Source organism: Oryza brachyantha, chromosome 4, assembly GCF_000231095.2.
Source record: "Oryza brachyantha chromosome 4, ObraRS2, whole genome shotgun sequence".
Taxonomy (NCBI): Eukaryota; Viridiplantae; Streptophyta; class Magnoliopsida; order Poales; family Poaceae; genus Oryza; species Oryza brachyantha.
In genome coordinates, this window is record NC_023166.2 from 7,177,074 (window position 1) to 7,198,076 (window position 21,003).

General features: G+C 40.0%; 3 protein-coding genes across 3 annotated transcripts; 1 reads left to right on the forward strand and 2 right to left on the reverse strand.

The window, feature by feature from the left end:
- The first annotated feature begins 1,121 nt into the window (after positions 1–1,121).
- On the forward strand, positions 1,122–6,991 carry LOC102699771 (FACT complex subunit SPT16). Its single transcript, XM_006652111.3, has 2 exons — positions 1,122–1,298; positions 3,433–6,991. Exon 2 carries the CDS (start codon positions 3,466–3,468, stop codon positions 6,634–6,636), a length of 3,171 nt encoding a protein of 1,056 aa, XP_006652174.1. The 5' UTR covers positions 1,122–1,298; positions 3,433–3,465; the 3' UTR covers positions 6,637–6,991.
- Positions 6,992–7,218: 227 nt separating this feature from the next.
- LOC102700047 (serine carboxypeptidase 1-like) lies at positions 7,219–12,939 on the reverse strand. Its single transcript, XM_006652112.3, has 13 exons — positions 12,762–12,939; positions 12,440–12,668; positions 10,829–10,951; positions 10,642–10,744; positions 10,535–10,572; positions 10,334–10,435; positions 10,101–10,181; positions 9,769–10,008; positions 9,544–9,609; positions 9,315–9,439; positions 8,676–8,789; positions 7,946–7,991; positions 7,219–7,436 (listed from the first exon to the last, which is right to left on the reverse strand). The coding sequence occupies exons 1-13, from the start codon at positions 12,923–12,925 to the stop codon at positions 7,353–7,355; spliced, it is 1,515 nt and encodes a 504-aa protein (XP_006652175.2). The 5' UTR covers positions 12,926–12,939; the 3' UTR covers positions 7,219–7,352.
- Positions 12,940–15,263: 2,324 nt separating this feature from the next.
- On the reverse strand, positions 15,264–21,003 carry LOC102719010 (probable protein phosphatase 2C 38). Its single transcript, XM_015836914.2, has 5 exons — positions 20,371–21,003; positions 18,877–19,248; positions 18,643–18,760; positions 16,145–16,368; positions 15,264–16,021 (listed from the first exon to the last, which is right to left on the reverse strand). The coding sequence occupies exons 1-5, from the start codon at positions 20,812–20,814 to the stop codon at positions 15,812–15,814; spliced, it is 1,368 nt and encodes a 455-aa protein (XP_015692400.2). The 5' UTR covers positions 20,815–21,003; the 3' UTR covers positions 15,264–15,811.

Genomic DNA, 21,003 nt, shown 5'->3' on the forward strand with positions numbered 1-21,003 from the left:
ATAAACCAAATCAGAATAGAATAAGTCATAATTATATATTTTTTAAATAAGATAAATAGTTCTATGTCCAAAAATCAACGACGTCGTCCACTAAAAAACGAATGTGCTCTCTTTGTTACACAAATGTTGAACAAATGAGTTCGCAAATTGAAATTAAGGCATCTGTTGAATTCCCCCACTTAACACCACATGTTGGCACGAGTGAACGAGTGACCAGGAACAAAGCGACTCACACAATTAGATAAAAGTACATGCCACCTAAACGTCTTACATTAGGTAAAATAGGGATTATTATTTATCTAGTTTTTTTAAAAAACAAAAAGCTCCATAAATACATAATTTAGTAGTCCCTCCATTTTATGTTATAAAATATTCTGATTTTTACTAGATTTATACGAACAAATCTGGACATATATGAATAACATATACATTGGTTTATAAATGAATTTAAGAAAAACCAAAACATCAAATCTCCCATGTTATGCAAAAAGAAAAAACCACCGCTTGAAAAATCAAAATCAAAAAATTTATTTTAAGAAAACTATTTTATTTTCTCCATCGGTCCTGTGTAGTCCATCATTAGTTATATGAATGCAGTACATTACTAAAGTGAAAAAAAAGAGGAATAACGAATGCTACGCTAACTACTTGAATCTTATCCTCCCATTCCAAATCCGATTTTTTTTATTTTTTAATCTTTTAATAAATAGTTTTATTACTAAACCTCCAGACAAATATTTCCACCCTATGAACTTTTTTGGCCACTAACATTGACGTGTCGAAACAGCTTGTCACATCATGCTATACCGAATAGGTAGTGTGACAGCGTTGTCTTGCCACGCCATAAACACTAGCGTGACCAAAATATTTAGTTTTGGAAAAAAATTTTACCAGGTGGTTTAGTAATAAAATTATAAAAAAATGTTTATTTAATAAAAAAATTTCTCCCAGGGGCTGGTTTCCAGATTCCCAGCGAGAAGAGGGAGACGAGCCCAGATGGACGGCGGATCGGACGCCAGCGCCGTCCTCCCCAGCGCAATCCGGGCCGTCCATTCGCTCTGGCGGCATCCTTATTAATCCTCCCGTTCCTCCTCTCCCCTCTTCCCCACCTCCCGCTCCCGTCCACGCCGCCGTCTTGCACCACGCCCCCCTCGCCGGAGCTCGCCGCGTCCGGTGGAGGGCCCTCGACGTCGTCCTCGACCTCGCCCCGCGCGCCCGGAGCCCGTGGTGGGCGGGAGACCCGTGCGTCGCTGCGGGCTGGTGCGCTCGGTCGCTCGCTTGTTCCTCGCTCGCCGCCGGTAAGCCCTAGGTTTTCTCCTCCTCGGATCGGTTCCGCCGCGCTCCTGATCGCGGGAGCCCGAATCCGCTGTGGCTCGTGGTCGAGGGATTTGGTTGGGGGGTGTTGCGAGGGGTGGTGGGGGGTGGGGCTTCGTCCCGTCGATCCGTCCGGCGCGAGAGTGGGAGATCTCGGTGGGGGTTCTTCCGGTGCTCTGTGGGGTTGGGTTGCCTCTCACGGTGGAGCGGTCGCTGGATGGGATGGGATGGCGAGGTGGGCCGTAGGGGCAAGCAAACCCTAGACGGAGCTTTTGCCATTTAGGGTTTGCGGCAGGGGATTTTGACCGCACCGGTGATGCTCCCCTGAAGATTGATGCCGGGTCCTTAGCCCTCGTGAGGATGCTTTGAAGCCTTTTGACCTAGGGTTTGATGGCCTGGAGCTGTATTCTTGTGTTGTATGATTTTGCTACGTGTATATAGATGGCTTGTGACGACCGACGTTCACTAGTTTTTCTGTAGGTTTTTTGGAGTAATGTTTGTAAAGCGGCTAAAAGAGTATAGGCTCAATTGCAGTGCCAGGACATCAGGACGATTAGATGCAAAAGTTGAAAGTAAAGGAATACTCAGTCTGATGCAAACTATGGTAATCTATCACATTAATTACGTAAGTAGATGTTCATGTAATAAATTAACTGCCAATGAAAGCTGGTGTCACTCCGTGAATAAGCCTATACTACGCTATATCTGCTGGACTGATTGTTGTAGCCTGCTATAACACATAACTGATTGTTACACAATCCTTTCATTTCATTTGTATTGCATTGGCGCATCATTGAAAAAAACAACTTATATTTGTTAATTTCCATTGTTGAGTTGCCGCTTGCAAATATATATGTATTGTGATAGAAAGTAGGTGTTTATCAATATGATCATTGTGAATTGTGATAAGAAAAAAGAATGCTATCATTGTTTTGTTCTTTGTTGTTGGCAATAATTTGTGTTTATGATTATGTGTACTATATTAAGGGGCCAAATCCTTGTTTTGGAATGTGAATTCTATTGATATCAGGTGCGGAACCAGACCTGTGCCTCCTGGGCCATGGCCCGTGACCTGAGATTCAATCTCCAATCCAAGGCCCATTTTTTCACCATGTAACTGATATTCACAGCCCAAGTTATGATGGGCTGGCCCAGGTCGAGACCAATCCTGGGTTTGCCCTGATTGATATATTCATATATCTTGTAATGTCATTGCATTTCTTATTATTTTGATTTATAACTATTTATAGGATGGCTTCTGTACATAAAACTTGTGTTAATGTTTGGAATATTCAATGTTACTCAACTATTATGGATTATTTCTTGACCTTAACATGGAACTGTGCAAAACCTTCTATCTGTGTGTGGTTGTGTCTCTCTCTTTTCTTAATGAATAAGATGATTATTTTGTTCAACTGTTGGTATTATTGTGAAGATGTGATGTAATTGGTTTTGAGGTGTTACATCTATGGCTCTACGTGGTAGATATGCTTTTAGGCTTGAAAAATGAAACACAGTAACACACAAATATATAGTTTTGGTGAAATGAATAAGATGATTGTTTTGTTCACTTTTGACTAAATGTACTTACTTCCTCTGGTTCCGAAATATTTTGTTGTTCTGGACAAGGCTAGTCAAACTTTTAGAACTTTGACTATAAACAACTTGTAATATATTTGGTTTAGAAGCATGGAGACTATATGTATAGTTTAATCTTGAAAGGTACTTCATTAAAGTCATATATGTTTGTTCATATTCTTGTATGTATCGTAATAGAAAATGGTGTTTAAAATTGTTTCTTTGGAGAGTGTGTGTTTGGTTGTGTTTGAACAATTAAAGTAATTTATTGTAGTAACAATGTGGCACTGTTGCTTATATTTTTCCGTAGGGTCATGATTGTTTGTTACCTCATCGTAGCATTAGCAAATCAAGAATAATCTAAGCAGCTTAAAGCTATGTTGTTATGCCCTTAAGAACAAACATTTAAGAGGAACAATAGCATTCTGTATAACACTAGATTTTATAATCTTTTGTCCTTGTTTAAAATACTTCCTGTACATTAAAATAAATTTGTGAATTAATTTAATAACTAATTATATATTGAATTGTTTTATGTAGTTCACTGGGTTAATGTGAGCTTGCTGATAAAATATGGCTGATAATGGTAATGCCAAGCCAGGTGGTGGGGGATCTGGAGCTTATACAATCAACCTAGATAATTTCAGTAAGCGGCTGAAGGTGTTCTATGGCCATTGGAAAGAGCACAGTTCTGATCTTTGGGGTTCTTCTGATGCTATTGCAATTGCTACTCCACCACCATCTGAAGATCTTCGGTATTTGAAGTCCTCAGCTCTAGATGTCTGGCTACTTGGATATGAATTTCCGGAAACCATAATTGTCTTCATGCACAAGCAAATACATTTCTTGTGCAGTCAAAAGAAAGCAAATCTCATTGGGACTCTCAAGAAGGCTGCAAATGATGCTGTTGGTGCTGATATTGTCTTGCATGTGAAGGCCAAGAATGATGATGGTGTTGGCTTAATGGAGGACATGGTGCGTGCTGTCTGTGCTCAGTCAAAATCAGATGACCCGATTGTTGGTCACATTGCGAAAGAGGCACCTGAGGGTAAGCTCCTTGAAGCATGGGCAGAAAAATTGTCTAGCTCATCTCTTCAACTTACAGATATAACGAATGGCTTCTCTGAGCTTTTTGCGGTGAAGGATGCCTCAGAGATCACATGTGTGAAGAAGGCTGCTTACCTAACTTCATCTGTAATGAAAAATTTTGTGGTTCCGAAGCTAGAGAAGGTGATTGATGAAGAGAGGAAAGTGACACACTCTTCATTGATGGATGATACAGAGAAGGCTATACTTGATCCTCTTAAGGTCAAGGTGAAGTTGAAGGCTGAAAATGTTGACATATGTTATCCTCCTGTATTTCAAAGTGGAGGGAAGTTTGACCTCAAGCCAGGCGCCTCAAGCAATGATGATTATCTGTACTATGATTCTGCAAGTGTTATCATCTGTGCAATAGGGGCCAGATATGGAAATTATTGCTCCAATATTGCCAGAACATTTCTGATAGATGCCACTCCTACACAGAGCAAGGCGTATGAAGCTCTTATGAAAGCTCAGGAAGCTGCTGTAGAAGCATTGAAGCCAGGGAATCGGATGAGTGCAGTTTATCAGGCTGCAGTTGAAGCTATTGAGAAGAATGCCCCTGAACTACTTCCTAACCTAACGAAGTCCGCTGGTACAGGAATTGGTCTTGAATTCCGAGAATCTGGCTTAAACTTGAATCCCAAGAACGATCGTATCATAAAAGAAGGAATGGTTTTTAATGTCTGCCTTGGTTTGCATAATCTTCAAGCAGAAACAAAGAGTGAGAAGACAAAGCAATACTCTCTGTTGCTGGCTGATACATGTTTAGTGCCTTTGGAGATCTTAACAGCAACATGCTCCAAGCTTGTTAAGGATGTTGCCTATTCGTTTAATGATGAGGATGAAGTTCTTCCTGTCACAAAGGCAGTAGTTAATGCAAAGGAGGCATTACCACCAACAAAGGCTACACTTCGATCAGACAACCAGGAGATGTCCAAGGAAGAGCTCCGGAGACAACACCAGGCTGAACTCGCTCGTCAAAAGAATGAAGAGACTGCTAGAAGGCTTGCTGGAGTTGGTTCTGGTTCCGGTGATGGGCGTGGCACCTCAAGGTCTTCAAATGAGCTTGTTGCATATAAGAATGTTAATGATGTTCCATATGCAAGGGAGTTGGTCATACAAGTAGATCAGAAGAACGAAGCTGTCCTGTTACCTATTTATGGCAGCATGGTTCCTTTCCATGTTTCCACTGTTAAGAGTGTAACGAGTCACCAGGACAACCGCACTTGCACTATTCGCATCTTCTTCAACGTACCTGGCATGCCATTCTCAAATGATAACAATCTGAAGTCTCAGGGGGCTATCTACTTGAAAGAGATTACGTTCCGCTCAAAAGATCCACGACATAGCAGTGAAGTTGTTCAGCAGATCAAAACATTGAGGCGGCAAGTTGCTTCAAGGGAGTCAGAGAGAGCCGAAAGGGCCACCCTTGTTACTCAGGAGAAGCTCCAGCTGGCAAGCAACAGAAACAAGCCAGTTAGACTTTCTGATGTGTGGATACGACCTGCATTTGGTGGACGTGGGCGGAAGCTTACAGGAACTCTTGAGTCCCATGTCAATGGTTTCAGATATTCTACTTCAAGGGCTGATGAGCGTGTGGACATTATGTATGGGAATATAAAACATGCCTTCTTCCAGCCTGCAGAAAAAGAAATGATTACCCTACTTCATTTCCATCTGCACAATCATATCATGGTTGGTAACAAAAAGACAAAGGATGTTCAATTTTATGTTGAGGTGATGGATGTTGTTCAGACACTTGGTGGGAATAGGAGATCAGCGCTTGATCCTGATGAAATTGAAGAGGAACAGCGTGAGAGGGACCGAAAGAATAGAATAAACATGGATTTCCAAAACTTTGTGAATAAGGTTAATGATAACTGGTCGCAGCCACAGTTCAAGGGGCTGGATCTTGAGTTTGATGTCCCTCTTAGAGAGCTTGGGTTCCATGGGGTTCCATACAAAGCTTCAGCTTTCATCATTCCAACTTCTACTTGTTTGGTTGAACTAATTGAGACACCCTTCCTGGTGGTGACCCTTGGTGAGATAGAGATTGTTAATTTGGAGAGGGTAGGCTTTGGAACAAAGAACTTTGACATGGCTATCGTGTTCAAGGATTTCAAGAAGGATGTTCTTCGCATTGATTCCATTCCGTCAACATCACTTGATGCAATAAAGGAGTGGCTTGACACTACTGATCTCAAGTACTATGAGAGCAGGCTGAACCTTAACTGGCGTCCTATTCTGAAAACTATCATTGATGATCCTCAGAAATTCATAGATGACGGTGGCTGGGAATTCTTGAATATGGAGGCAAGTGATTCAGAGTCGGAGGAAACAGGGGAATCAGATCAGGGTTACGAGCCTTCTGATGCTGAGCCTGAGTCTGAGTCAGAAGATGATGATTCTGACAGTGCGTCCCTGGTGGAATCCGATGAGGACGGGGAGGATGATTCTGAAGAAGACTCGGAGGAAGAGAAGGGTAAGACATGGGAGGAGCTAGAACGGGAGGCAAGCAATGCAGACAGGGAGAACGGTGCGGAGTCTGACAGTGAAGAAGAGAGGCGGCGGCGCAAGGTGAAGACCTTCAGCAAGTCCCGCCCTCCACCAGAACGCAGCAGCTTCAAAGGAGGACCTTCGAAGAAGCCCAAGTTCAGGTAAATTGCGGCGCCCCTCGCCGGGGTTTGACTGCATTCCTGAATGCACACCCCTCTTGAGGGCGCATGGTGTGCTTGCTTGTAGCAGAAGCGCTCATGGCTGTTCCTCTAGATCATCACGATACTTTGTTTCCGTAGTAGCTTTACTAGTAACAGTTAGATGAAAGGGTGGTGGAACTTTGTTGGTGAGCTCCATAGCTGATGAAATGAACCGTAAGACTTTTGCCATCTAGTTGATTCATTAGTTGTACCCTCATTGATGTAATGCCTTTTCCTTTTCTTTTCTGGTAGATTGTTGACCTCCAGAATGTATAATATTTATGTTGGTGGACCTATATTAAGCACACGTCAACGCTGCAGCCTCATTGTTTTTTCTGCCTACTGGATTAGCATCTATAGTTTTTTTCCCCCCTGAGGATGCGGAGTAACAAGCCAACATGCAACTATACCGTCCTTGGATGGATGCATCTCCAATCCTGCTTTTGCTAGATTCCGTCAATAATGCAATGCATGTGTTTCTAAAGTCCGGTATAGTGTTTTTTATTTTTTGGCTTTAAACCGGCCTGCGGTTAAAATGGAGACAATATTGAGATCTTCAATGTGACGGCAGTACATATTACAGATAAACAGGCTTGTTTATACTGATTACAGATTACATATTTTTTTGGGGGTATTTTGGGGCTCAAAACTGTCACGGCGAGCAGGTTCACTGATTTAGTGTCAAATCTTCTCTCCGGACAACCAGCGGGTGTAGAACTCCAGTGTCTCCTTGGGCTTGTACTCCGGGACAGTGTGTCCAGCTCCCTGATATGTTGCAACATGTTAACATAACATGATAAAGCTTCAAAAGCTAATTATAAGTAGTGTTTTATCCCAATGGAAATAACAGTGCCATCAATCTAGCTTAGGCCTTGTTTATATACGCCCTGTTTTTTTTTATGCTTATGCTTATGGTTATAATCCAAAATTTGAATTTTTAACCAAAAATTTAGAGTTGATTTTGTGATTTTTTTCATCGAAGTTTATTTTTTTAGTATTGACTTAAGAATATGTATATAAAAATTTTATTTATAAGTTATTTTCGTTTACAAATATACCGTTTGATTTTATCATGAAAAAGCTAGACAATCACACCATAGTTTGGGGTCTAGTAGCCAGCCAGGTAAGCCCCAAAATATCGTAAACGTTTTGGAGAAAGCAGAACTGGAAATCATCCGATGTTTGCTAAATACAATCACATGTTCAAACTACATCCTTCAACTTACAGAACATGCAGCTTCTCTACTGGAATATAAAAGAAAATGGTCATGTACCTTTATGGTGAGGAAAGTGAGATTGTGCTCATAACCTTCTGTATATCTGCAATGGGACATGACAGCTCTAGTGAGGAAAACTTATCAAGACATTCTTTCATTCTTGCTTCCTGCTACAGACAATCTGAAACTACTGCTTCCCAAAGTCAGTTATTTTGAGACATCTGTACTAAATCTTCAATTAAAAGACGTAAATGCTGGATACGAGAGAAATACCTCTCATATTTGTACTTATTAAGAGTGAGTGAGCAGGGCTGGCCTGGGGGTGGTTGCTCTAGGCTCCACTCTAAATTTTTGAGGTAACATGCACAATGTTTTCTATACAAATATTATTTCTGAATACAATTTAAATATTTATAACAATAATTTACATACATAATCTATATATGTAAATATATTAATTTTTATACATAAAAAAACATATATTAATATTACACAGTATGATAATTGCCTCTATGTTTAGTTTCGCAGTAGAGCCTAAAAGTCAGGTTGACCCTGGGGCTCAAACCAGGATCGGATAGCCCACTTCTTATGGTGCTAGCCGAAAGACCCCGGGCCTTTCTCAACTAAAAGAAGTAAACAAAAGACATACAATCCGCACGCATACTTCAAAAAGTCTGGCAGAAGTTAGGTATTAAGCTTACCTGAGCTAATATCTAGATGTGACAGTAACTCCTGCAGGTACTTGAAAAACAGATGATACATAGTGAAGAAAGGACAAGAGCCATACCCTGCGACTTGCTCGCCAAAGTACCATGGCCGCCAAGAATCAATTACTCGGTAGCCCATGGATCTGATCCATGCTTCCGTTCCGACGTAGGGGATACAGAGATCATGATCTCCACTACAAAAAAACAGCATGTTAAAAATTGGTACACATTTTATTTTTTTCTTTCAAAGAGACGCACAAATTTGAATTCCAGGCCAAATTAGGCTAAAGCAGGGTTCAGAACCTGTGGATAATCTCTATTCTATGAGGTTGGGTTCCAAACAACCATTTGGATATTTAACCAATTCCCAATCAACATGAGAAATAACTGTGCCATATTTAGATTACGCGTAGCATTGCTCGGTTGGCTAGCGTAGCCGTCGTGCACGCAGCCACCCGAGTTCAATCCTAAGTGATCGTGAAACCCGGATGTCCCACAAGTGTATATCCGGTGGATGTAGAGGCTAGGTTTTATCCCATTTCAAATAAAAAAGTAATTAAAGCATACTGTATGAACGAACTGAAGAGTAATTACCATAGTCCCCACCAAGCTTTTTTATCCTTGATATTAATTTAATTTGTGACTTTTTCTTAGTGCTAAATTAACATTTTAAATCACTCAGAATTTCAAATTGATCAACTTTATGGTCTGCTGCATACCTGTAAATAAGTACGCGATATCCCATTGCTGTGAACTTCTTGTGGTACTTCACCATGCTGCTTCCACTATCATGGTAGTAGTCTATTCTTGCAGTGTACAGTTCCCATGACCCAATTAAGCTTTTCTGATGTGCCAATTCGAACAAGGTAGTTTCCCAACAAAGAGAAGAAAGTGAGCGCTCATTCAAGATAGATTCAAGCGAAACATTTGGCTCCTCGTCTGTCATACCGGTTCGGCGTGAATGGCAGCTCTTACATCTTCATCATCCAGCCATGCATTAGCCAGTTCATCGCTCTACAAGTACATGGACATCTTAATTTGTTGAACACGCCAAACAAGATGTTAATGTTGACTGTTGAGTGAAATATACTGAAATGTTGATGATCTGCAGAACCAAAATCGATGAAAATTGTGACATGATAAAGCACAAGAATGCCACTACAATTTGCATACCGTGCAGGGGAGTGATCTACCACCAAGCTCAGGCCACATCGTCATGCGTCCATCGGTTATAGCAGCACGGAGAGGCCAAGAGCGGCCAGCCATTCGCTTTCGCACTGGAAATCGCCTCTCTGTTTCACCTAGCTTTCTAAAGCTTGACGGCAGGCTGCTGTTCTTGAACTCTAGCTCTTGAATTTCAGGATGATGGTAGCAGGGAGCAAGGATGTTGTACTTGTTCAGATCCTTCAGTTCCTGCAGTTGCCAAATAATGGAGCGTTTACCAAATTTTGTAGGATTGTGCTATATATTGTTTTGGTTACATGTTCTGGCACAGTGAAAATTACCCAATCTACTTTGTCTATCTTTTGTTGGCACAATTCACTAACATTGCCCCAAAATGTACCATGGCAAGCAGTACTTACACCCTGCAACAGAGCAAAATAACTTTAAGCATATTATTTCTGTATTTTTCCATCTCTTCTGAGTTCTGACATTTCTGATGAGCCAATCCTCAGTGAACAAACGAAGACTCTTATATAATTGTTTTGGGAGAAAAAGAGCATAAGAGGGGACAAACCTCAAACAATTCGCTTGAAATGAGACCCATCCCATGCGCAAACGGCACAAACGAGTTGAAATCGTGTTCGTGATCAGTTGCTCCATTGCCAATTAGATATCCCTGGAAAACAAAACTTTCAGATCGAGCTCGAATACAATTTTGGCATGCATGTACAATTGTTGTATGACGTCATCTCCCAACAAATGCAAATGGAAGGACCTTCAGATTGATTCTTGGCTTCAGATTCTTCTCTATCCCTATAAGCACATAGCCACGGCAAGTAAGAAACTTTTGATAATACTAATATTTTCACTGACAAACCTAACCTTTCACAACTTCATCAGCTAGTGTTGGAATGTAGATTCCGGCGTATGATTCTCCCGAAATGTAGAATGGATTCGACTGAAACTCTGGGTATAACTCAAACCACTGCATCAATTTGTAGAATCAGCATAAAAGATCTTCCGAAGTGATCATATTGATATTATTGGAACCAAAGTGGGGAGTAGGTACCTTGAGAAGGAAGGTGTGTGCATCAGCTGCTGTTTTTAGGTCACCTGTCGTATAATCTGATTTATTCAACGAGTATGACATCCCAACACCAGCAGGGGAGTCAAGGTACACCATGTTGGAAACCTATGTAGTGCCACATTTAATCACTATATTTCGGAAGGCTAACAGAAGGGAAGAACTCTAAAGATAACGCATATATATCCCTCAAAAAGGGATTGTTTTTGGGGAAAAAGTGAAAAAAGCTTGTAGACCATTACAAGCATGGTACCTAGAGGGCAAAAATTAAATGGAAATACCAACGATCTAAGCAAACATTAGCATACCTTTTATCGTATGTAACTCGCATGCAAATCCTTTACCATTATGACACTGTCATTACAGTCATTGACATGTGAGTCCCACTCTTTTATGGTCCACATGTCAGTGACTATAATGACACTATGGCAGAAGACGTGAATTCACATAACACAAGGCACAATCCAAGGAAAAAAAACAGATGTGCATATTAGCCACGTCAAACCTCATTAACTTAAGGGCTGTTTGGATCTAAAGACTTTTTTTTTCCCTTGACACATCAAATATTTGGACGTTAATTAGAAGTATTAAATATAAACCGATAACAAAACTAATTACATAAATAAATGGTAGTTCGTCAGACAAATTTTTTAAGCCTAGTTAATCCATGATTAGAAAATGTTTACTGTAGCATCACATTCGCTAATCATTGACTAATTAGGCTCAATAGATTCGTCTTGCGAAATAGTCTAGAGTATGAGGTGGGTTTTATTAATAGTCTATATTTAATACTTCTAATTAATGTTCAAACATTCGATGTGACAGGGACTTAAAAAAAAATAGGAGGGATCCAAACAGCCCTTTAATTGCTTCTTTCTGAAGTTAAGCATACCAAAAGCTCATTTACACATCCAGACAAACTAGAACAAACCAGGCACATTAGCCTGTATGAACCGCAAAACAAACACCCCGACCATGTGTCCTATACGTGACAACAAATGACACGAATAGGCAGCACAAGAAAGCATATAGAATCATGTGAAGAAATTACTCCATTTGTGTTTTAATTTGACGCCTGTTAAATTTAGCATATATGTTTGATTATTTGTCTTATTAAAATATTTGTGCAAATATGTAAAGAATATAATAAAGTTCCTTTAGTAATAAATCAAACCATAATAGAAAATTAATAACTATACAATTCGTTTTAATAAAACGAATGGTCAAACGTAGAAACAAAATTTAGCGACTTTACAAAATAGGGACAAAAATTGCTACTGGCTTAAATTATTATTTTAAAACTGCTTTTAAAAAATTACAAAAATAACACTAGAAGAACAATTCGAGTGCGAAGTCCTTGTAATTTAGAATAAACCAGTGACGAATTTAAAAAACATCCCTAAAAGAGCCAGAGGGAGTAGTTCAGTTACTAACATATCCCTGTTCCTCTCGAAAGAGTAAAGCTAACAAGCACACAAGACAAAAAAAAAAAAAAAAGAAAAGAAAAGATGATGCACCTAACAATCCCCTGGAATTGCGGATGATGGAGCCACACGGAGACGAGGGGGAGCGAAGAATGAAGCTGCTGCTACCCACCTTGGACCAGGTGTAGGGGTTGAGCTCCAGATCGGGGAGGCCTCCGCCTCCCGGGCGGGCGGCGCGGCCGAAGCCGAAGGGCCCGTTCTCGTAGACGAAGCCGTCGAAGCTGGAGCAGCCGGGCCCGCCGTTGAGCCAGAGCACGACGGGGTCGGCGGTCGGGTCGCGCTCCGACTCCACCAGGTAGTAGAACAGCCGCCTTCCCCGCGCCTCGTCCACCGTCACGTACCTGCGAAACAACCAACGCACGGCCGGACGAACGACGGCGCGTCAGCAAATGCTGCTGCGGCGGCGAGAAACGGGCGCGCACGCACGCACGCACCCGGAGTAGTGGTTGGAGGGGAGGGCGCCGCGGAAGCCCGGGAGGCGGGCGACGAGGTGGCCGTCGGGTGCCGCGACGGCCACGGTAGCGGAGAGCGCTAGCAGCAGCAGCAGCGGCGCCGCCGCCGCGGCGGCGGCGGCGGCGACGGCGCGAGGCAGCAGCATGGGAGCAAGCGGAGTGGAGTTGGTGGAGGTGGAGGGAGAGAGAGGAAGGGGGAGGTTAAAAACAGTAGGCAAGCGCGGGCCAATCCAATCCAATGGCGTGTCGGCGTGACGTCAGCAATCCTTCTGCGACTGGACGGTGGGCCCAAACATGCCTTTTTATCTTTTTTATATTATATTATATTTGGATCTTTGGGTTCAATGATTATTCATCTGATCTGATCCCCTTGTTCCGTTCTTCGCGGAGCACGTGATAAATAGATTACTGCTCCCTACCACCCTAAGGGTCTTTTTCCATCACAGCAATGAAAAAGCGAAGGAATATAAAATTTATGAGATTCTGACAGAAATATAAGTGTTAAACAGGGGATTGTAAAATACAGGAAAAAACGTAGGAACGACTGTTTGATTGGACTACAGGAAAAACAGAGAAATTTGATGAGAGATAAAGACTCAAAGGATTTTTTCCATGAGGGTACTACCTCTTGTTAAATTTCCTCCAAAACTTGTATGGGAAGAGACATTCCATAGAAATTCCATAGGATTTCATAGGGTTCATTTCTTTAATTCAAAGTGCTTTGTAGGAAAAATTCCTATAGGAATGAAATCCTCTAAAATTCTTATGAATTTTCTTTGAATCAAAGGGGGCCTAAATGTTTGTTTGACCCTGATTTTTTTTGACATGTTAGATCGCTCATTTTATTTATTTATTTTATAAAATATGTAAAAATATATATATGTGCATAAAAATATATTTAACAATAAATAAAATGATATAAAAATAACTAATAGTTATGTAAATTTTTGAATAAAACGAATAGTTAAACATGTATAAAAAAATTAACGATGTCGAACATTTAGGGACGAAGATAGTACTACTGTCACTACCCCACCCACAATATGTTTAAATATTCGTGTTATCCAAAAAATTACAATAATATATACAAATTAAGTTATAATCAAATACATTTAATTATAATTTCAATTATCACAATATAAATAATAATTATGAATTTTTTAATAAAATTAATGATTAAAAATATTTAAAAGATCAATAGAGAAATGTATTTATTAAAATATAGATTGAGGCCGTGTTCGGCAAGGAGCATAAGTTATCTTATCCCCTCCTTTTCCATGCACACGCTTCCCGAACCACTAAATGGTGTATTTTTTTGCAAAAATTTTCTATAGAAAAGTTATTTAAAAAATCATATTAGTCTATTTCATATTTTTTAATAATTAATTAATCATATACTAATATATTAGTACGTTTTCCACGCCGGATAACTAACCGCTCCGCAAACGCAGCCTTGAGTGTTATTCTTTCTTTTTTTTGTTATTCATGTTTTTCCCGTGACATCACCTCCGATCCGGATCCCATAATTATACTTATAGCATATAAATCTAAGCACTCGTTAGTCTCGTAGCGTATTGTACGAGCCATCCGATTTTTTTTAGTTTTTTTTTATTATGAGACTGAAGGGAGCACATTGCAAAAGATAAGTTGAAAAGAAACGATATCAAATAACGAAAATTCGTAAAAGGAAACTGCAAAAACATTATCCCATGGTTCATAATATACAATGCATATATGATGCCTTTTCTATAACGTTTGACAATTCACTGTATTTCAAAAATTATGTCATTTATGTTATTTTGTCCTATTTTATTATTATTGAAGGCATTTTAAGAATATTTTTTTTATTTATATGAATAAGACAAGCGATCAATTACGGCATTAGAGCATGCTAATATGTATAGTTTAAGAGCATTTTCAAGAGCTTATGTAGACGATACGAAGAGAAAACTAGCTCCAACACAGATCTTGCAACCCATCCTGCAAAAATAAATAGATGGTCATCCAAATTTAGATATTCTTTTCTCCATACATATTTCAACATCCAATTATAAGAAAAAAGGGTAATATCAATAAATATTAATAAAATAAATATGAATGATGGTTATGCATGATCTCGATCTCTTGAAGTGCGAGAGGATATGGATGGGGAATCATTTTTTATAATCGTCCAAAAGGCCAAATGCATGACTGTATGAGCTCTTGAGAATGCTCTAATAGATAATAGATAGGACCTACGTAAGTAGTTTTTTATTGTTTAAACTTCCATAACTTATAAGATAGCAGTCTAACCGATCACCACGAGTGTCTCAAGCTTGTGCACAAGCATTCCAATTAGTTTCTGATAATGGAATGAAACATATATCTCCCAACAAAGCAAGATGTATCTGACAGTTCGATATCAAAAACCAAATTCAACATTTTCCATATGTTACTTAAAAATCCTTCTGGTTCTCTTCTGTCAAAAACCACGCCACAATAGTACGATTGAGAACTGAGGACAAGTTTAACAAAAAACTGCAGCTACGTAGAATCTTAATAAGAAACAGAAAGAATAGAACAAAAAAGGATCACTGCCATGTAAATCTTGGAATTATTATGAACAAATGCAATACCATGAACTAGACTGAATTTCTTTAGACTTGAACTAAAATGATTAGATACTTTACAGAATAACCAAAACAACGGACCTAGAGCTACATACTCAGGCCAGTGCAGAGTAAACCAAGCAACAACTCCCCGACATGCAAAGTAAACTGGCATCGTCTTCGCATGCAGAAGAATCATTGCAAGTATTTAGTATAAATAAGCTGCACAAATCTTGGGCAAAATGGATCCTAGTCTATACACAAGTATGGGTTTTATGCTTTCCCCTGTAACTTAAGTAGGCTTTGGCAGATTTTTGGAGACATCATCAAGAACAGGCCAGAGCTCATCACCTGTTACCAATGCAGTAACGAGATAGGTATGAGCCCCAGTGCTTGATAAGAGACTCAAGGATGCTTACCACCGTCCAGTTCTCTGTCATTGGCCTAATCTGTGGTTCCTGAACCAGAGGATTTATTTCTAGCATTTGTATTCAAGAACAGACAGACAACGGCACAGTCATCGATTCTTGACGTGGGAAACCGTGTTCTCCATGCACGTTGAGCTGATTGGACAACAAGTCGTGCTGCTGATGCCTCTGACTTGGCTTGGCTGACAACGCTAACAACTTCTGTGTTGGAAAGTACATCCCACACCTACAGTTTAAGAGGAAACAAAATAGTCATTTTTTTTTAAAAAAAAGTTCCAAGCAGAGGTACATTTACTTCTGTAAACAAGCAAGACATGGTCAAGTAAATCTGTGTTCAGTAGCGGCTCACCCCATCGGTCGCCAACACAACAAATTCATCCTTTTCAGTGATGCGGTGGTAGGAAACATCAGGCATAGAAATTAAACCATAATCCTTTAGACAAAAGTCTCCAAATGCTCGTGCCATGGCCAAACCTGGCACGTTGTACTTTGGAAGCCAAACACGAGCAACATCTGGTTCATCTGGAAGAGAGAATATTCTGCCACTTCGTTTCCTAATCCGTGCAGCTTCACCTGCAAACATATTTTGCTTCATTTAGGCGAGTAAAAGCAGGAAGTAACTGTCTGAAGTACACATTTGTAGTGATGCATGAAATATAGTAGCGTATACACAAAATTTTGATGACTTATCAAACATAAACTAATATTTAAAATTGTTTGAATAATTTTGCAGAATCAAACCTTTACAACAGATAATCTAAGTGCGTTAACTGAAAGATCAGATTTCATGATTTCAGAAAAGGAAGACTAAATATTTTTCATGATATGAACAATTATTTGTAGAGAAGTACAATCATTTTTTCCATGTCCTGATAATTCCATTTAAGAATGCTTAGGGATGGCAGTTACTGAACACCTGCAGACACACAGTGTTATCATAACCGACCAACCCAGCCATCAACCTACCTAAGGTATTTTATTGGACAGGATACCAGCATGTTGGGGTTTGAATGGTAATAAAAAATATAAAAAAAATCCTATGGAGCAAGTTCATAGTTTAAAACGATATAACAGCTACATTTTGTACCTTTGGGCCTATGTTAACCCATCGCCCCCAAAATTTGAAGTTTCAACCTTAAATTTGGAGTTGATTTTGGGGTTTTTTTCACCGAAGTTTATTTTCAGTTTTGGCTTTTAGATCGCTAAGAATATGCACATAAATTTTTATTCACGAATTATCTTTTATTTGCAAATATGACGTGCCAAACAATCACCTCATAGGTGTTGCTTTGAATGCATATGCCAATTTTATATTTAGGGAAAAGTTGAGCCACGTAAATGTTCAACTTGCTATAGGTCATGTGAAACATGTCCAGATCAATCTGATTTGCGTGGGTTCGAGGTTCTACTCAGCTATGCTTGTTTAAATCAACATACACAGTCCTTTTTTGTTATATTGCATCGTATTTTTATTTTTACTCAGCACATGTGCACTGTGCTATTAAGTTCGCAAAATTCTTCATGGATAGATATTGAAGTTTGATATCATACTGACATAATCTATGTAAATAGAATGCCAAACTTGGTGCGTGATGTAAAACTCGGTCATGTTCATATTGCCAAACTTCTAGGCCAAACATGGCATACCAAACTTGTTGCCTTGTGGGTTGAATGTTAATAAGACATTTGTTTGCAAGATCTTCATTATTTCCAATCAGAATTTTGAATAATTTAGTTCACAAAGTGATAAAACAATATTTTAAAAAATAAAATTCTTTTGGTGCATTAAATTGTTATAAATCCCTGCCAATCTGAAAGAGAAATCATGTTGAGCTTTCACCCAAAAAACAACAGGTATAGAAATGAAAGAAGCATGTACAACAAAAAAAAATCATTTTTACAGGAATATCAAAAGGTTTCTTTCATCTTGCCATACCACCAGAGAGAAGTTAAAGCATGGTTTTGAACAAGTAAGAAATATCAGTAAATCAAACTCGTGGGACAACTATGACATCAAAGGAAAATAAACTTATTTCACTGTGAAACTAAATAAACTAATGAAAGATGCATAGTATCACATGTTGTGAAATCAGTTCAGCAATCTACAAATGCATCTACTTTAGAAGAACTGAAATATTAAACTTTTTTTCTGACATCTGAGTAAACTAGAGGTTGTTCCTATGTAGTTTTGCAGTATCCTAACCCTTCTAACCAGTTTGAACAATGGGCACAGATAGGATGACCACCAATATCCTTAGTCATAGAAAAAAATTAAATGAATTGTCTTTATAAAACTCTAGCCAGTTTAACAATAAACCCTGCCCGCCTCTTCCACATGTCCATTTAATCAAGCAGTTTTATTAAAAACAGACAAGTATAATGGTGTAGGCATCTATTTTCAAGAGTTGGACAAGCTAGGGCGTGTTCGATGGGGGAGAGGTAAGTTAACTTACCCTGGCACGGAAAACGTAGTAATAGATTAGTACATGATTAATTAATTATTAATTATTAAAAAAATATAAAATAGATTAATATGATTTTTTAAAATAACTTTTCTATAGAAAATTTTTACAAAAAATACACTGTTTAGCAGTTCGAGAAGCGTGCGCGCGAAAAACGAGAGGGATAAGTTATCTAACAGGGCGCAACGGACGTAGCCCTAAAATGACTCTGTACCAAAATTGTTACAGAACCACAACAAATGAAAAGGTGAACAATCGTGCTTCTAGAATTATATGTAGCAAAATAATAAGCAGTAGCCACGATTTCAATTGCACTGGAGAAAAAAAACGAAACAACGATTACACTTTTAGCACAACAGATGAGGAACACAAACACAAAACATACTTGGAATGCTGGGCTTGAGGTCAACTGTCAATTGTAGAGCAAGAAGCTGGTCATCTTCATCTCTAGTTCCCAAGATAGCTCTAGAATCCCCTAAGTTTCCAATTATAAGATCACGTCCCTGTAGAAATAGTAAAAAAGAAAAAAGACATGCTCAAAATATCAAGTGAAGCTTAACGTTAAGTAAAAGGGATTGTATTATTATCATGTAAATTGTAATGTTTGATGCATTTTTACCTGCTTGATCACTGTGACTGCTGTGGTACCACTGAATACAGAGTCAATATTTTTATGCAACTTAAGATCCCTGTCCATTACATAAAATGCCCTCAAGAATGAAGTTCTCAATGCAGCAAACGTATTAGGGTACTCTCCATTATCGTCAGTTCCTAGGGGAGTTTCAGTATCTCTATCCATGTGTTTAGTGGCACCATCTTCAGTCATGGACCCTGTGACAATGCTTGAAGTTTCTTTGCGTTCATCTCTTCCTAAATTTGCACTCAACTTCATAGGGAGGAGATCTCTAACCCTCTTGGACACCAAATGGCCATCTGGTCCATGGCCATCAAAAACACCACAAAAAATTGTATCTTCTTTGGAACAGAAATTCTGGAAGTGAAAGAAAAAGCTATCAAAATCAACTCTGCCATAACTAAAAATGACATCGTAGAATAGAGAAACAGGAAATACACAGTTTGTGTAGTTATAGATTACTATCAGGTACGAATCAATAAATTTATGTATTTTATAGCTGAAAGGAATATCATTCATGGTTCTAATATAACAAAGGGTTCATACGAAGGAACATCAGATGGTGTATTCTCTTATAGATCTCTAAAAACTTCAACACAATGGATCATAAAAAATGCATTTTCAATTTCTTATTTTGCTTTTATAGTTTTTTTCATGGTTGCTACATATAAGTATGGAGAAACCATTATCACAATAAACAATCTGGTAGTGAAGCAAATATACTGCCATTGGAAGAGTACATGAAAGGAGATATAATTCTACTAGCTGACTGATTAAAATGATACGTGTATGCTACATGGCATGCCAGGTGGCACATCATAACACTATGAAGCCTTGTAATTTAAACTTCAGTAAACTGTGGAGAAGATTCCTAGGAAAGACTCTGGCATACGGCAGAAAGACAAACAATCATATAACAAAAGGAAACGGTATGGCCCAAGAGCTAAACTCAATGGGTTCAGACACCAGATGAGATCAACCATAAAAAGAAGCAAGGATAAGGATGAGAATCATGTGGAGCACCTTCACTGCTTACAAGTTCCCACATAGGAGAACTTATTATATTAGCATCTGAAACACTCCCCATGAGCAGTATCCAATGGTAATTCATATGGAGACAAATCAAACTGGTATTCTAATCAAGAAGTAGGGGAATCAAACAGGCACTCTACACAAAGACGACACATGTATGTGCTACGCCTCAATGTCCAAAAATCTTTCTCTGTCCAAGCCAGTTCAAGCATTCTAAGAACACACATTATTAAAAAAAAATTGCGAAAAATCAGAGTGTTTGGGGTTTTCATGTAAGCATCACCAATCGGCTAACGTTCAACCATCAATCAATCATGCACACGTTTCTCTTTCGCGGTATCAACAACTTCACATCACAGAAAAAAACATGAAAATAAAAATAAAAATGTTGGAATTAACGCAAGATGAAGAAATGGAACTCAGGAGGAATGCAACAGTGTATGTTACCTCCCAGACAACCATGGCGTCCTGGTTCACGCCCTTCTTGCCCTGCATCGTGTAGAGCGAGGCGGCGGCGGAGGCGCCGTTGCCGGCGATCCGCCCGGGCGGCGCGCCGCCGTCCCTCGTCTCGCCGGAGCACCCGCGCGGCGAGGGGCCCCCGCGCCGGCCTCGGCGCCGCATCGGGCGGACGGCCCACCTGAACTCCGCGGGCGAGGCGGCGGCGGCGGTGACGCCCAGCGCCCGGAGCACGCAGTCGAGGAAGTCGAGGCAGCACCCTCCGCCCCCGTACACAGCGGCGTCGGTGCCCGCCGCGGCGAGGCGCGCCGCGACGGCGACCGCCAGCAGCCTCTGCTGCTGCTGGTGCTGGCTCTGCTGCTGCGGCTGCTGCTCGCATCCCGCAGCGCGGCGGCGCCCCGCCGATGGCCGCCTGCCCGCCGTAACCGCCACCATCACCGGAGCAGCTGAAATCTTGGAAGAGCAAGCAAGGATCTTGAAGAAGGAAGGAAGGAAGGAAGCGGTCGTGGCTGGGACTAACCTGAGCAGAGTAGTTAATGGCTGGCTGCCTGACACGGTGGAACGGCGACGGCGATTTTCGTGTGGCCGCGGCGAGAGAGCCGGCTGTGGACCAGGGACGGAGAG